This window comes from Gloeophyllum trabeum (genome assembly GCF_000344685.1).
Source record: "Gloeophyllum trabeum ATCC 11539 unplaced genomic scaffold GLOTRscaffold_00012, whole genome shotgun sequence".
In the NCBI taxonomy this organism is placed as follows: Eukaryota; Fungi; Basidiomycota; class Agaricomycetes; order Gloeophyllales; family Gloeophyllaceae; genus Gloeophyllum; species Gloeophyllum trabeum.
Window position 1 is genome coordinate 367,389 of NW_006920421.1, and position 15,257 is coordinate 382,645.

The 15,257-nt window shown below is 52.0% G+C and overlaps 5 protein-coding genes across 5 annotated transcripts; 2 read left to right on the top strand and 3 right to left on the bottom strand.

Moving 5' to 3' along the window:
- Nucleotides 1-528: 528 nt before the first annotated feature.
- Nucleotides 529-1,716, bottom strand: GLOTRDRAFT_117356 (uncharacterized protein). The gene is made up of 4 exons (XM_007870622.1): nucleotides 1,498-1,716; nucleotides 1,147-1,436; nucleotides 782-1,069; nucleotides 529-726 (listed from the first exon to the last, which is right to left on the bottom strand). Exons 1-4 carry the CDS (start codon nucleotides 1,648-1,650, stop codon nucleotides 711-713), a joined length of 747 nt encoding a protein of 248 aa, XP_007868813.1. The 5' UTR covers nucleotides 1,651-1,716; the 3' UTR covers nucleotides 529-710.
- A 2,215-nt stretch (nucleotides 1,717-3,931) lies between these two features.
- Nucleotides 3,932-5,701, bottom strand: GLOTRDRAFT_140231 (uncharacterized protein; the record flags this gene model as incomplete). Its single annotated transcript, XM_007870623.1, has 2 exons — nucleotides 5,474-5,701; nucleotides 3,932-5,416 (listed from the first exon to the last, which is right to left on the bottom strand). The coding sequence occupies exons 1-2, from the start codon at nucleotides 5,522-5,524 to the stop codon at nucleotides 3,932-3,934; spliced, it is 1,536 nt and encodes a 511-aa protein (XP_007868814.1). The 5' UTR covers nucleotides 5,525-5,701.
- A 675-nt stretch (nucleotides 5,702-6,376) lies between these two features.
- Nucleotides 6,377-8,160, top strand: GLOTRDRAFT_64200 (NAD P-binding protein). Its single transcript, XM_007870624.1, has 8 exons — nucleotides 6,377-6,590; nucleotides 6,657-6,817; nucleotides 6,883-6,988; nucleotides 7,044-7,239; nucleotides 7,298-7,459; nucleotides 7,514-7,586; nucleotides 7,651-7,701; nucleotides 7,758-8,160. The coding sequence occupies exons 1-8, from the start codon at nucleotides 6,542-6,544 to the stop codon at nucleotides 7,989-7,991; spliced, it is 1,032 nt and encodes a 343-aa protein (XP_007868815.1). The 5' UTR covers nucleotides 6,377-6,541; the 3' UTR covers nucleotides 7,992-8,160.
- An 86-nt stretch (nucleotides 8,161-8,246) lies between these two features.
- On the top strand, nucleotides 8,247-9,816 carry GLOTRDRAFT_117358 (NAD P-binding protein). The gene is made up of 8 exons (XM_007870625.1): nucleotides 8,247-8,324; nucleotides 8,386-8,546; nucleotides 8,612-8,717; nucleotides 8,770-8,965; nucleotides 9,021-9,182; nucleotides 9,242-9,314; nucleotides 9,380-9,430; nucleotides 9,486-9,816. The coding sequence occupies exons 1-8, from the start codon at nucleotides 8,276-8,278 to the stop codon at nucleotides 9,717-9,719; spliced, it is 1,032 nt and encodes a 343-aa protein (XP_007868816.1). The 5' UTR covers nucleotides 8,247-8,275; the 3' UTR covers nucleotides 9,720-9,816.
- A 2,539-nt stretch (nucleotides 9,817-12,355) lies between these two features.
- GLOTRDRAFT_64203 (uncharacterized protein) lies at nucleotides 12,356-13,455 on the bottom strand. Its single transcript, XM_007870626.1, has 5 exons — nucleotides 13,369-13,455; nucleotides 13,193-13,220; nucleotides 13,056-13,138; nucleotides 12,814-13,000; nucleotides 12,356-12,755 (listed from the first exon to the last, which is right to left on the bottom strand). The coding sequence occupies exons 3-5, from the start codon at nucleotides 13,105-13,107 to the stop codon at nucleotides 12,548-12,550; spliced, it is 447 nt and encodes a 148-aa protein (XP_007868817.1). The 5' UTR covers nucleotides 13,108-13,138; nucleotides 13,193-13,220; nucleotides 13,369-13,455; the 3' UTR covers nucleotides 12,356-12,547.
- Between the last annotated feature and the right edge of the window lie 1,802 nt (nucleotides 13,456-15,257).

Genomic DNA, 15,257 nt, shown 5'->3' on the forward strand with positions numbered 1-15,257 from the left:
TTGTATGAATGTGAGCGTTACGCAGGTCACAGTGACAGCTCCTGCTTTCGACGGCGACGACGCGCTCACTCAAGCGCGCTATATGGGCTCCACATAGGCTACCTTTTGCTTTTCCCTCCCTGCCCACCCTTATGTTTGATAAGCTGCAGATTGTACAATGCCTGGTAGCTTTCCTCTCTCCACACTGTTTTTCCCACTGGGTTTTCAGGTGGCATGAGAGGTTTTGAGGCACCCATGGCTTTCATTGCACCCTTGTGTTTTCTCATGACATGTATTTATTACTGGGTCATGGATGTGGTTTTCTAGGCGGGAGTCCCGGCTCAGCCACGATCTCCAAACCCCCGCCTGGTGGCCCATTTGCGGCGGGAAGCCCTTCGGGCTTTCTCCCGTAATGCTGTGTACCCCCCCTTCATGTGTGACCTGCCAGCGGGAGGAATACAAAGTCCATTCTTTCATTATAAACGTACAGCCAGCGATAAGATACAGCTACGTGAACGAATAACCAAAGAGCTACACTAAATTGCCGGCGAAGGGTCAAGATGTCGTGAAAATACAAATGCGATGGATACACGAAAGCGACGAAAGCGGATAAATACAGACGGAGAAGACGAATATCGTGGAGTACAACATCGGACGGAAGAATGGACGGGTTACCATGACCAGCGCGCAGCGCCGATCAAGGCAGCGTGCGGATATTTATAGGTTGCTGCCTATCCGTAGTAGATTCTGATCGAGGTTGACGTCAAATGAATGCCAGGAATTCCCGTAAAAACATACTCACCCTCTAGGAGTTGTGGATACTGGCTTGAAGTCGGGGCGACCGGAATGGACAAAGTGGGCCAGGACATCCGACCAGTCGTCCCGCTCGTCCCACGAGATCTTGCTCGGCGGGTCAACCTCAACAGGCATCACCTGGCTGACGCCCCCGCATTGGATGATGACGACGAGACAGCCTATGCCGCCCGCGCGCCGACAGCGGTCCTCGCGGCGCTGTATATCCGCGGCGACCAGCGCGTCCGCGTCGGTAACGTACGTCCTAGGTACGACGTACGTCCCTTTTACCGCAAATCTGGAGATCCCGCAGCCGCAGAGTCAGTATTCTGATAAACGCGGAGTGAGGAAGGTTAAGCCTGAGCCTAAACTCACCGGCGCATCGGGTCGGACGAGTTTTGGAAACTCAATTCGACCAGTAAGGCTTGTTGCCGAACATTTGCCGGGCAGCGCTTGAGCTGGAGCGCCTGGAAGCCGGCCCAGCTGAGCAGGTCGGTGAAGGTCGAGGTAAACTTGCGGAGGTACTTGGCGACGTTCTCGTCGGAGTAACCGGACACTGCATGCTGCTTGGCCGCAGACAGTTGCGAAGAAGTGTGTTGGCAGACGGCCTTATGCGAGGCCCAGTGCGATTTCTGGCAATCCTGTGAACAGTATTGCGTAGTCATCTGGAGAAAGATCACACGCAAGTCAGCTCAATTTTTTTAACCATGAATATTTCCGACTTACGCAGCCGCCGCATAAGCGGAACCGGCCAGTGGCGGGAGTCTCTACGGCACCACAAGTATCGCACAAGCGGTAGCCTCTCTCTTTGTGATGCGAGGATGACGACGGCGAATGATAGTTAGCCGCAGCAGGTCGTGAGTAGTAAGCAGTGGCCATTGCTTTGAACAACAAGTAATCGATGTCAAACAATGAATGGGCTGTCGACGGGGTATTGTGTGGTCGCAGGCAGCGGATGCTAGCAAAACACTGCCATTGTCATGCATGTTAAATACCTAGCCTATGATACCTATAATCGTGTGGATCATCTTGGACGAGTGCGTCCATGTTTCACTGCAATTTCACGGCAAGACAAAAAGTCTCGGAAATGGCTTTTGTCTCTTGACGTCGACGGGTGGAATATGAAAGTGGCTTTTTGTATACAAAGATAACCGACCCCTGGGCACCTTCTTGACACGATCTTCCAGAAAGCGTCAGAGACAATAAACAGGGAGCCCTAACCCGCTCGAGGAACTGAGACAAAAGACGAGAAGACTAGAGGATTGCATAAGAATTCCATAACGGACGTGTTTGCGCATGTTTGGCCGGTTTCAGACACAATTAACCGCGAACCGCCACCCACGACAACAACACAGCTGTAGTGTTGCACCGACCGGATCCTCGTCAGCGGCCAGGCTGACCAGCATGCGTTTCCCTTTTGCAGTACAACGGGAAGCCCATACTGGGCACCCTTGCTGTGCAGCGTGATGGCGGAGGTAGCGCCCGCGATGCTACAAGTTTGGACGATAGCGTCGGTGGCGTGGTCGACGGCAGTTATGAAAGATCTCTTCATATTCGAAGGTTACGTTCCATCTTCAGCGTTCCGAGCTCTTCATTTTACGTGCCCTTTGTACTCTACGCAAGTCTGACTATGACCTACTGTCTTTCCGCTCAATATCAGATGGAAGCCCATCCCTAATGCGCAGCATTGTCGCCGACAAGTTGGGAGCTCATCGTGCAGCTTATAGCACCCCAGATATCACGGACGATGACCCGCTGGAGGGCTATTAAAGCTGAACAGTCTATCATGGACCTTCGTCTCCCGTTACGGTACGTCTGCGCCCTTCATACACCGCGAAAATTCCCTCGCAATTGTCAAACGCCCCGCTCGAATCATGCTAGAAGCGGCATCTGCTGGCATCTAACTGTACCCTGCCTCTCTGCCTCTATCGTGATTTTCTGGCTTCCTGGCTGCTCTGCGTCGGCGTCTTGGTGCTCTTTCTTGTTCCGTCTAAGACTCACTACGCGCAAGACGGTCTTCCTGTCCGATGTGGTGGGGAAATCAGGTTGCAATTAGTATCGTGCACCCTCCCCGCTTCGGTCGGTAAGCGGCGCGATCCTATTATCCGATATTTTAGAAACGTCGAATCTGCGTTCGTAATAATCCTGTTCAATCGGATTATGATCCGCGGGCTCTCTGCTTTTTGGAAACCCGACGGATATTTGGAACGGTAGAAGCATCGGTTCTCCACGCGTGCGGCTGCATCGACCTGGACGCTTCATGCAACATGTTCGTCGTCTTTGACAAAGAAAATGAAACTCAAAGCTCGGCGTACGTTATGCCGCTACGCTTTCCCCCACCGCTTTCCCCCACCGCTTAGCTTTGGAAGAAACCACATACCCTATCCGTGTTCAAGTGATTCAGGGTCTCTTCTATCATCCGAAAAAGGGCCGATCTTCATGCATGTCAATGATGGACGTCCTACGCCACCGTATGCGACACCGAAGTTGTGAAAAGCCTTCTAGCGCGTTCTCCACCTCATATTTCCCTCGCAATTGTCTTGCTATCCCGCCTGGCTTTATGCGAACATCGGACGACGGCGCGGGAACTTTGTCAATACAACAGGCTCATGCTTATGTGAGTAATGTTCCTCTACTGCGGGTCGCAAGTTCGAGACTGTCAAGGACGCCGAAGGGATGCGATCACCATGACGAAACTGATGTGTCCGCAGATTTCAATGCAATCACCCGTATCTCACATCTGCCGCGATCTTTTGATGCCATCTTGGCGGAGGGCTTGGTGTAAGTATTCCATGTCAATGCTGCATATGTACGGGCCAAATAGTATGCTCCCTCGCCCTGTGTGGCTCTCCTTACGCGCAGGGGAGGCACCCATTCACGACGGGCGGGTAGTCGTCACATGATTATCCTCAGCGTGCCATTTAATCACTGGAGTGCAGTTCGTCGCAGCTGTGTCCAGCTAGTTTCACCGCCGCTTCGCTTCTAGTGTACAACAAAGATCTGATTTATCGTACAGTATTTACATGAAGTAAACCATTCATTCCAGATATGAAGACTCTCCAGGAGCCGAACAAATCACTATATCTGATCTCGAAAAACGGGTGACCTACTTTGGCCGCACGTGGTGGGCTTACCCTGTAGAAGCGCTGAACGGGGTGTTCTACACCATGTTTTGCCTTGAAGTAGGATTCAAAGCGCTCCACAAGGAGCTGACAGCCGCGGGGAAGGAACATAAGCTCCCGTTCCGCCTGTGAACCCTATGCCTCTCACCTGATGATCCCGCCTCTGCACTGACAGGGACGGATGCCGACTGATGTCTCCTCTCCTCCCGCCGTATCCTTGCAAATCGCGTAATCGCACTGTCTACTAAAGCCCAGTGTTCCTGCTCCCGCGTCCCCCTCCCCCATTCGGTTTCGACCTCCTCCAGTGATGGGAAGAGATCGGAAAGGAACTCTGCGACGTCCAGAGCGTCGGAGATAGGTGATTTTCCAACATCCAGACTGGTTGTCTTCTTACCGCTGACACCTCGTCCTGGACGCTGGCCCTCGACAAGGCGGATCTTCGTGGCGTCGAAGACGATAGAAAGCTGCTCCAGGTCAGGACAGAGTTTGACGAGGGATATCAGGCCCAGAGGAGTTACCATGACTCGAGGTAAGTTGGACGGATCGGCATTGTTGTCGGTACAAAGGTCCAGACGGGTGATGAGGGGCCAGCACGACGCGAATTCTTCGAGTGTCTCGTCGCTAAGATTTAGGGCATACTCGACATCTATCCTGAGGGTACGCAACATTGAGAAGGGTTTGAGCGGCTTGAGTATTGCCCCTTCAAGGAATAGTTCAGCTGGCTGCTGTGGCGGGGCCTCGAATTTCCATCGGACGAGCTCCAGAAGCTGCAAGCACTTGGGAGAACAGTGTTCTCCGATATCTTCCAGCCAGCCTTGAAGCTTCGTTGGCTCTTTAGCGTCCTGGTGGAGGACTTGAAGGCGTGTCAGGTTGTGGAACATACCGAAACTCTTCATAACAACCTCCGGCATCCGCTGATTCATTGCAACAAAAAGTTTGCGAAGCGAGCGGAATTGCAGTCCTTCCGGCACATCTGAAGCAGATAGCTCGAGAAGTGGTGTCCACACTTCTCTGGTCCAGCCAGAGTTCCGTGCAGCATGAACGCGCAGCGACGTGAGTTGGGGCCAAGACGCCAATGCGGTGAGAAACTGAAGAGAGATGGGTGTGATGGAACAGCTGAACAGTCGCACATCACGAAGATGCTTCAACGTGTTCATGAAGGCGGGATTCGCAGATATATCAATGTCCCCCTCGACGGTGATATCCCGAATGTTTGGCGAGAGCTGAACCATGGCAGCTAGTGAGAGAATGACCTTCGGCAGAAGATCACGCTCAAGCTTCGGATCGGTAGGGCGGATGCGGACTTCCCTTATGGCCGGGACAAAGAACGGCAACAGATACTCAACCTCCTCAAAAGACGAACAGAGGATATCGAGGTTTGGGAGAAAAGAAAGGGAAGGTCGGTTAATGATGAGGGCATCCAGTGTAACCTTGTGGACACCGAGAGCATAGATCCCCTGAACTTTCATTGCGTAGTACGTGAATCTCTCCCAGTCGGTTTCTACGCATGACCTAGCTAGTACCTGTCCACGGCCATCAGAAGACTATAAGGGCACATCTAGAAAATAAGTGCCTCGTACAAGGGCTGAACTCGACTCTGCTTGTGACTCCTTCCACAAATCCGGAGGCATGCAACGTATGAGAGGTACTATTGATGGAAGCCACTCCCAAATGACGTCGCTCGCAGGCTCGTGGAACGCCTTGCACACTCTCGTACAAGATGCAGCGCTCTTCCGGGACTCGTCCTTCACCAACTGGAAGATATTGCGGAGTATGTCTGGTGTGCAGCGGTGAATCGATGCCTCGCTCGGGGCTGCTGCTGTTGTCATATTGGAGGGATAGTATATGTGGGTAAGAGCCTAGGACTCTGTCACTTTGTGGCGACTAAGTCGTGCAATTTCGATTCAGTTCAGCTTTATTGCCCGCGTTCAAAGCCAGACAATCCGCGCGCCAGATGCTGCGGTTGGTTCCTATGCCAATTGATGGCTTCGTGACCACCATGCCGTACCGTAGTTGATCTACAACGTTAGTTCTGCTCATCTGATATAGAGGGTTGTTACGAGCCTTAGTAATAGCTAGCCAGTGGTAACATATGTAGCCTGTCAATATATGTAGACTGGTTACAGCCATTTGCAGATCGATAATGGGCCACCACTTTAGAAAGTCGCATATGGTCGGAGTGCGTCGGAGATGGTGCCAGGGACGTCGAAGGAACGAAAAGAAGTCTAGAGGGTCAGACTTTGACACCTCGGGGACTTGATTTCCCCTCTCCGACATGGTCCGACTGCAAATGATTTTTCAATAAGTGCGCCCATCGAACTGCAAATGGCTGTAAGACCGGCGCCGTCTATTCATACCCGGTCGCAGACTCGCAGGCTGCAGGATGACCGGTCCATAGTCAGATTCCCACGGTGCTGAATCACAGAACGATTGTGCGATCGCTGACACACCACTTTCGCCGGCAGAGGAGACTCCCTACGGAAGAACATATCGTGTTTCTCGAACTTACTCGACGATGACGAAGACCGAGTGCAGCCCGAAGTTCTGCTTCGTCACCGGTATAAAACAGAACAGTGGCGGCGCATTGACTTCAAGCTTGTCTTTTGGTCAACTTTTGGTAACTCGAACGCGAAGTACCACTGTTAGCAATGGCTCCAGTCAGAAACGGTCGTCACCTCTTCAACGAGGTTCCAACTGGTAAGCAGGATCCAGCAGAGCAGTTTGCTATCAGTTGTTAACTTCTGGGTGATGAACTTTACGTAGGCTACCCTGTGCCAGGGAAGACAACGGTGTACGACGGTAGCCAGACCATCGACCCCGACACCGTCCCCTTGAATGGTGGCTTCCTGCTGAAGACGCTTGTGCTATCAATCGATCCTTACATGCGGGGAAAGATGCGGGATCCGAAGGTCGAGAGCTACTCGGTACGTACAGGCCAGCTAAATCCTTACCCGACATTTGCTCACTAGTCATGCGTCGGTGATCACAGCCACCATTCCTCATCGGGAAGCCCCTGGAGAATTTTGGTGTAGGCGTCGTCATCCGCTCCGAAAATCCTGCAGTCAAGGCAGGCGATCATCTCTACGGCATCTTCCGTGAGTCCCTCTGCTCTGGCCGTCTCTTCTCAGTTTCCTATAAGCGACGATGCAGCATTCCAGGAGTACTTTGTCGAGACCGACCCGAAGAAGTACCGCGTACTTGAGAACAAGGAGAAGCTACCCTGGTCCGTGTACGTCGGCGCAGCAGGCATGCCCGGCCAAACGGCGTACTACGCCTGGAAGGAGTACTCTGCCGCCAAGAAGGGCGAGACAGTGTTTGTAACAGCGGGCGCTGGGCCTGTTGGATCGTACGTGCTGTTTTATACGTAAATGAGGTGTGAAATTTGAGCTGAATTCGATGCGTAGGTTCGTGATTCAATTGGCGAAGCTCGACGGACTGAAAGTTATCGCATCTGCGGGCTCTGAGGACAAGGTCGAGTTCATCAAGAAGCTCGGCGCCGACGTCGCGTTCAACTACAAGACGACCAATACGCGGGAGGTGCTGAAGAAGGAGGGTGGTATCGACATGTAAGCCCCTTTCAGTTTCCCGATCTGTTTTCTCTGACTCGTTGGATTGGTAAGCTACTGGGATAATGTCGGCGGGGAGACCCTCGAAGCTGCCCTTGACGCTGCACACCCAGAAGCACGCTTCATCGTAAGTGTCCAAGTCCCGATACATCTGCTCCGGTGAGCATGCACTCATCACTGCAATAACACAGGAATGCGGCATGATCAGCGCGTATAACGCCACCGAGCCCTACGGCGTCAAGGTTAGCTACTTCTCTTCCATACACCCGATATTGTTCCACTGACCTACTCTGTGCAGAACCTCATGCTCGTTGTGGCCAAACAAATTTCGATGTACGGCTTCCTCGTGTTCCGCCTCGGACAGAAGTACGAAGAGGAGTTCTACCGCGTCATCCCGGCGAAGCTGGCCAGCGGCGAGCTGAAGTACAGTGAAGATGTTACGAAGGGATTAGAGGACGTCGGTGAGGCGATCCTGTCGGTACAGAAGGGGACGAATAAGGGCAAGAAGGTCATTCTGGTCGCGGAGGAGTGAGAGTGAAGCCTTCGTAGCAGCAAAATATTAATGTGTATTATAGCAATTCTTGGTTTATCCCGACTATGAAAGCGCCCATGATTGTAAGCTTATCAACATCTAGACATTCCATCATCAGTCTGCGAAGCTCGTTACATGTACTCGACAGTTCGATGCTAATCGTTACTGGGCTTAATCAGCAAGAGGATGGATTATCTAGCCCAGCTCGATGGTGACTAACCTAGTGCGTCGCCCGAATAAAGGAGCGCGATGATGGTAACTTGCATAGTCACGGTGCCGCTAGTATGGTTTCAGTCAGAAATGGTCGCCACATCTTCAAAGAGATCCCAACAGGTGAGCAGGGTCTGTCGGGGCATTCAGTGACCATTGATTGATTTGTGATGTTCGTTCGTAGGCTATCCTGAACCAGGGAAGACGACAGTTTTTGATGGCAGCCAGACCATCGACCCGGAGACTGCGCCTCTGAACGGCGGGTTCCTGGTCAAAACCCTTTTCTTGTCCATTGATCCAGCCATGCGCGTCAGGATGTCGGCCGAGGATTTCAACAGCTATACGGTAGACACCATGTCCTCACCACGCCTATTGTCATGTTGATGAACAGCAATGCAATTCCTGTCTAGCCGGCCTTTGTCATGGGAAAGCCCTTGGATAACTTTGGCATAGGCATCGTCGTGCGCTCCGACAATTCTGCACTCAAAGCAGGCGATCATGTCTACGGTATCGTCCGTACGTCCTTCCCAATTGGTTTTTCTTCAGACCTTGACGCTTTGCCTCGTAGCATTCCAGGAGTACTTCGTTGACACCGATCACACGAAGTACCGCGTGCTCGAGAATAAGGAGAAGCTCCCGTGGTCCGTGTACCTTGGCGCGGCAGGTGGACCCGGCCAGACAGCATACTACGCGTGGAAGGAGTACGCCTCGCCGAAAAAGGGGGAGACGGTGTTCGTCACCGCAGCAGCAGGTCCAGTGGGCTCGTGAGTGTCACTCCTTATTCGCATCAGGCAGTCCGAAGTACTGATTCTGGCTAAGCATGCTGATACAATTAGCGAAGCTCGATGGGTGCAAGGTCATCGCTTCTGCAGGCTCCGAAGAGAAGGTCAAGTTGGCCGGACAGTTCGGCGCGGATGTTGCATTCAATTACAAGGCGATCGACACACTAGAGGTATTGATGAAGGAAGGTGGCATTGACATGTATGGCCCCCGTTCCAGCTTTCCCTTCAAAGTCTGACTATGATGCGCTTATTGCACAGCTACTGGGACAATGTTGGAGGCCCGACGCTAGAGGCGGCGCTCGAGGCAGCCCACATCGGCGCACGCTTCATCGTACGTGACATTTACCACAGCGCCTGCGCCGTAAGCATTCACTCACCATTCCAATATTGATATAGGAATGTGGCATGGTGAGCGGATATGGTGCCACCGAGCCGTACGGCATCAAGGTCCGTGCTTACCGCCTAGGTACGCTGAGCCAGTAGCCCGCTGACTCCTCTCTAGAACTTGGTTCTGATCATGCGCAAAACGATTTCTCTGTACGGGTTTCTCTTCTTCCGCCTCGCCTCGAAGTACGAAGAGGAGTTCTTCCGCGTCGTTCCGCCAAAGTTAGCTACCGGAGAGCTGAAGTACGCCGATGATATCACGAAGGGGCTGGAGAACGTCGGCGAAGCGATCCTAGACGTGCTGCAGGGGAAGAATAAAGGGAAGAAGATTGTTTTAGTTGCTGAGGAATAGAGAGATGCTTGTGGATTTGTCTTATTGTAGGAAATTGCTCAGAATCATGAATGAATAGCACGATACCTGATATGTTGATATCACCTTCGTGCCAGCGGGTATGCTTGTCAGTTCTCACTCGCCTATAATATCCTGTCCGAGTCAATCAGAATATTTTTACTCAGCAGCTTCATCTGGTGTCCCTTGTCCCAACTGGGTTAGTATGCAACGGAGCGTCAATGAACAACGTGCCACGATTCTCTGAACTGCGGTTAAACAACTGCATGTAAGCATGTTAGTCTCCTCATTCAGTGTTTTGCAATACGGGAGTTAGAAGAATCTAAGGGGAACATGCTTCACGTTCAATGCGTACTAGTATTCGATCGCCGGGCCTCCCCGGCGAGGCGATTCAAGCAAGGATGCGTTCACGATCGGGTGAAGCCGGTGACCCGGTGGCGTGGACTTCTTGGCTGCCTACCTTAGTACCTTGTTAGTACCTACATGCACTCAGAGCTCCAAGTCTCCTCGCCTCTCTCGCGGAAGTATGTATACCATTCCAAGGTCCACTGGTCTCAAGGGTCGTACGCATGTGCTCCCATATCTTGAAAAGGATCACCGTCTGGACCTTTGGTCCCCAACTTCTCGTGGTTCCAGACGATTTTATGTCCATGAATATCCTATCGAAATTCAAGATCTCCGCAACTCATGTAGAAGACTGCAATCCACGTACACTGTGGCTTACTCTGTGCTCGTGCATAAATGGAAGACCCTTTATAGTATGCTGTACCCTCAACATGACATTGAGGCTGAGTGGGATGGCACACTTCTGTCGGAAAATCGAAAATGCCATATCATAAGTGATCTGGTCTGGCCAGGCATGATCTGACTGTCAGGTTTGGGACCCCCTGGTCAGATTCAAAAACTCATTATATGCCGTGATCAGCCTGACAAGCCCTGATCAGGCCTGATCAGGCTTTTCGTGAAATATAATAAGAAAAGACTAGTGCTGCCACCTTCCATTCCAATTACTACCTAAGTAGCACTTTGACATTGATCATGGAGCCTACAAATACCTTGTAGCCTATTCAATTGCCAGTGCAAGCATTTAATTTACTACAGGGAATGTTATTCTGGCCGTGATCTGAACACTACGCTGATGAAGAGTTATGGAGGCAGCAGCATGCACAGTGCGCCCTACACAACTCACCTGTATTGCTTGGATGCTGTAGCTACTGGTAAAGCTTGTATGAACGACCCTTTGTCATTAGGCAGCAGAGCTGCAGGGTTTATATACTCTGTGGCCCATAGGCTGACTAAGCTACATGGAATATCTATAATCCTACTGAGCTCCACCTATGATGTCACTGACCCACATGAGCTCCGTGCCTTGTACAATAATGGAATATACCAGAATGTTCCAGAGAGTTCCGGTATGTTCTGGTATGTTGTAGAACCTGGCAGCTAAGTCAGCGCCCAGCTCAACATACGCTACTGTGTTACTTCACTGTGAGAACATTTGCTATGAGTACACCACTACACCAACGCGCAATCCCAAGACAGATCTCATTATATACGTCATCTCGCTCCCATATAACGCAGGCTTATGGGTGACACCTGTCGGGCTGCTATAGTGCTGTAGTTCTAACCTACACTGAATACAATTCATATAAATGGAGATGACAATGAAGGAAATAGTAGCTGGACCTGCGAAAGGCGAAGGTGCTCCCCGCTGTTCATGCCAGATCGAGCCTGACAAGGCCTGACGAGAGCATGATCAGGGCGAATACAAACTCTTATAAGGCATGATCATGGCTTATCAGGCTGTCAGGCTTCATCAGGCCTGATCAGGGTTTTAGTGCTTTTCCGACAACCCAAGGACCTACATCCGATATGAGCTCTAATTTGTGAAGGCAAGGGTCCTTCTAGTCGCGCCCTTGTCCCAGTAACTTCTCCCGCTTGTACATATAGAGCCTCCATATTACACAACATCCCTAAGTTCATTCCGCTATCGTCCACCGCCACATGAGATCTGTCGATTCATCTTTTATTTCGGGTCATACCATACCCTGAAGGATACAGCGGCTACTCCGCGCCCATCCTCTCATCCGCAGTTCTCGGCGTCCTGAGCGCACCTCTGCTCTGGACCCCGATCCTGTTGTGGTGGATTTTCGCAAAGTATATCAAGCCCAACTGGCCACATAGAATGGGAAATCCCTTGGGCACATGGCGCTCGTGGCGGTCCATACTCTTCTTGGGCCTCTGCGAACCCTGGCGTGGACATTAAGCGTGAGATGCTAGTGTAGGTAATCTCGCCTTTGCCACAGTACGAGACTGCAGGGCCGTATGGTCGCATTTCCTCATTGCTTGTAGTGAAGGAGATTATAAAGTCATGATCGTCCATATGGGGATTCTGAATATACTTATATCATCAGCGATAACTGGCACATGCATTGGACGTGAGCTGTACAAAAGTAGACCACGATAAACGAAGCTTAGCTGGTCCCTTTTGTTCCCGCAAACGTGGTGCCACAGCACACTGAAATGGCCAAGGTGCTATGCTGCCCCTCCGATGCAAGGCAATAGAGCGGTCATTGCAGTCGCGGATGAAAACGAGGAATGTACGACACTAACACTTATCGACGACGCTGCGGATTGGAGTTCACGATGGGGCCGGTCACGCGCGGTAGGCACTAGGTCAGGGATGCTTGTACAAGGGAGAGCAAAGCGAAGGAAATAAACATAGCACATAGCTAGGCATGACGTACTCATACTCCATTTTGGCTAGCATATGACAGAGGGAGGAGCCCGTCTCGACCCGACCAGCAGCCAAACCACCACCGACCAAACCCTTAATCCCTCGGCGCGCCGCGACCGACCCCCGCGAACTGGGGCCTGTACTCGCCAGGCGCGCTCTCCTTCTTCCTGTAGTCATCCCGGTCGCCACGGGGGGCACGGTACGTGCCCTCGCCACCAGTACCCGGTCGGACGTTCGCAGGCCGTGGCGGGCGGACGGCTTTCTTGTGTGTCTGAGGAACAATCTCGGCGGGAAGGTGGAGCCTTGGTGCAGGGACATGGATATTTCGACGCGGGGATCATGGGCAAAAGCATAACTCACCATTCACGGAGGTACTCGACACCCTCGGGAGTCAAAACGTAGTAGTACCATTGCCACGAGAACTGAGTCTTGACGTAGCCCTTGGAAGTAAGACTCTGCATGGCCTTGATGACCTCCAGGTTAGGGATCGACTCGAGCTCCTCGTGCTTTGGTGCATTGTAGTCTTTCTTGGCGACCATCACCCCCTCTGCAAGCGAGCGGTACGTCTGTGTAAGCAGTGATGCAATGCGATCCCGACGTACCCTTGAAGAGGTTCTCGTAGATGACGCGCCTGTTCTGCTTCGAAATGATCATGCTGGGCGAAGTGGGTTATCGGGGTCGGAAGCTGGTGTTTAGCAGTTTAGATAGAACTTGTGCCATTAAAAAGGAGCGAACGTACTGCGAGTCGAGTGTCGCACTTATTCCGGCTAACGACAGGATGTCAGAACTCATGCTCCCAATCCACCGTACATCCATAGTCCCCGTCCGCCATCCAACCCCAGCGAGACGTCCAAACGAGACCGGATAACTTCCGTTGCAGCCAGAGGGACAATTGGGACCAAGCGAAACACTCACTTTGCGTGGAAGGCGGCGAGTACCTCTGCTTTTATCGTTGGCTTGATGCCTTGGGCTTGCTGTCGGCAGCGATAGCGTTCACCGGTGGGCGGGCGGAGCCTGAAAGCCGTCCAAACCTGGAAGGAGCACCCACGTGGCGTTGTGGCCACAGCGCGTCCTCCGGATCTCGATTCTCGACTTGCCACTGGCACTTGCAAGTTCCGCCTGTACTCGAAGTCGAGACATCGAGGTTAGCTCCGCTTTCATCTTTTTCCAACCGCCAGATTTTATTTCGACGGCGACCCAAGCTTATCGTCGCTCAGGTGCGCGTATTCCAACAAAAAATTCTATGCTTGCCCGCACTCGCTCAAACTATATCTCCGGATGGGATCATGACTCTTTACTAGAGCGCATGAATGAATTACACGCTATGAGGCTGAGGCACTCGCCGACTTCAGCTGGTATCTCCTCTACCTTACCCTCACATCCCGGGCTGTCAGGTGGCCAAGCATGTATCACTCGCACGGTGTGCAATGTCGAGCGCTATGACAAAACGAAGAAGTACTTCGCCCAGACTGTTCTTTATATCAGCTCTTGCTCGAGTGTTCTTGGACTCGGCTTCTGAATGGTTCGGAATATTCGTTGCGTCTACTTCGGATGCCGTTGCAATGCGAGTTTCCTCGAAGCCGAACTCTTCATTCGGTCTCTCGAGCTCATCGATGAAGCCCTGCATAACTGCCTCTGTAACTGCACCGAACTGGACGCAAACATGGGTTTGATAATAGGGGATTGGTTACTTCGTGCGACGTATAGCTTCTGGGCTCTCCGTACCTACGAAGGACTCGAGACGGCTACAAGACGAAGCACCGAAGCGCAGTTGCTGCCCGATGGTCTCTTCATGTGGGATCCGCCTTCTGGTTTCGTACTACCTATGCTTTCTCAAGCTCAGTCGTTGCGGAATCCATGGTCCGGTACGGGTCATGTCATACGGGCAGAGGCCCCGACGCACTATAATTAAAGGTTAATCATCCAAATGATGGCCGATGCGCAAATACATTATCTGTTAGAAGACAATGGGTCCGCGGCGACGTTGTGTTTTTATTGGCTAGCGAACCCGAGCTACCTAACCTCAATATTCCCTCAAGCCACGGATCACCAGAGCAGGGAGGATACGATGCGTAAAGCATCGGAAAATTGCCCTAACTTATGTTCCGAAATGCGCGTTCGCAACGGGGCTTTCGACAAGTGACACATGGGTCTGGGACGTCTCTAACGACGCTGTTTCTCTCACGGGACGCGCTTGCCTCTCCGCCGCAATGCAGAAACCTATGAATATGACGCGGATCCACCTCGTGTTCATCTCCCCCTTCCTCTCGCCAATCCTCTACTACACTCATGGTAGAAGCTCGCATTTGATTGCACTCGTATCCCTGGTTCTGAGTTCCAATACTCCAACCTAGAAACATTCAGTGTTTCGGCGTTCACTGCATAAATCTTTCCACTCGGACGAGGTTTGAGGACCGGGCGCCACTACCAAAAAGCAGCATCGTAATGCCGCCGGATGCACTAGGAATAACGAGCGTACAGACGATCAAGTAACGTGCGATCAGTTTCCGTTCCGCACCGGAACTCCCAGCTGTCATTTAAGAAAATGCGGGCGCAGGGGCAGTCCTAAGAAAGGCCGCTCTGTCGACTGTCCAAAGTGTTCAAACTCCTTACGTCGGGGTAGCGGGTGCGGGTGGAGCCACGGCAGTCTCTGAGTATTTCCTCTTCTCAACGCCACAGTTTACGGGATTCGGTGATACTTGAGCTATATATGTGATAGGGAACTAATCGACATCGTCACCTCGACATAGTCGGGCATTAGGTCGCTCTCCAGAGTCCTGCCTGCATTCAAGCTCTCCTGCGTC

What these genes read in the sequence shown, in the direction of transcription:
- GLOTRDRAFT_117358 (XM_007870625.1), top strand. Translation starts at nt 8,276, where the DNA reads ATGGTTTCAGTCAGAAATGGTCGCCACATCTTCAAAGAGATCCCAACA. An exon ending in AGGATTTCAACAGCTATACG is followed by an intron (nt 8,547 to 8,611) that starts GTAGACACCATG and finishes ATTCCTGTCTAG; the next exon opens with CCGGCCTTTGTCATGGGAAA. An exon ending in GCAGCAGGTCCAGTGGGCTC is followed by an intron (nt 8,966 to 9,020) that starts GTGAGTGTCACT and finishes ATTCTGGCTAAG; the next exon opens with CATGCTGATACAATTAGCGA.
- GLOTRDRAFT_117356 (XM_007870622.1), bottom strand. Translation starts at nt 1,650, where the DNA reads ATGGCCACTGCTTACTACTCACGACCTGCTGCGGCTAACTATCATTCG. An exon ending in TCCGCTTATGCGGCGGCTGC is followed by an intron (nt 1,437 to 1,497) that starts GTAAGTCGGAAA and finishes ATCTTTCTCCAG; the next exon opens with ATGACTACGCAATACTGTTC. An exon ending in TCGTCCGACCCGATGCGCCG is followed by an intron (nt 1,070 to 1,146) that starts GTGAGTTTAGGC and finishes CGGGATCTCCAG; the next exon opens with ATTTGCGGTAAAAGGGACGT.
- GLOTRDRAFT_64200 (XM_007870624.1), top strand. Translation starts at nt 6,542, where the DNA reads ATGGCTCCAGTCAGAAACGGTCGTCACCTCTTCAACGAGGTTCCAACT. An exon ending in ACCCAGAAGCACGCTTCATC is followed by an intron (nt 7,587 to 7,650) that starts GTAAGTGTCCAA and finishes GCAATAACACAG; the next exon opens with GAATGCGGCATGATCAGCGC. An exon ending in CCGAGCCCTACGGCGTCAAG is followed by an intron (nt 7,702 to 7,757) that starts GTTAGCTACTTC and finishes TACTCTGTGCAG; the next exon opens with AACCTCATGCTCGTTGTGGC.
- GLOTRDRAFT_64203 (XM_007870626.1), bottom strand. Translation starts at nt 13,107, where the DNA reads ATGATCATTTCGAAGCAGAACAGGCGCGTCATCTACGAGAACCTCTTC. An exon ending in CTACGAGAACCTCTTCAAGG is followed by an intron (nt 13,001 to 13,055) that starts GTACGTCGGGAT and finishes GCTCGCTTGCAG; the next exon opens with AGGGGGTGATGGTCGCCAAG. An exon ending in GTCGAGTACCTCCGTGAATG is followed by an intron (nt 12,756 to 12,813) that starts GTGAGTTATGCT and finishes CCCTGCACCAAG; the next exon opens with GCTCCACCTTCCCGCCGAGA.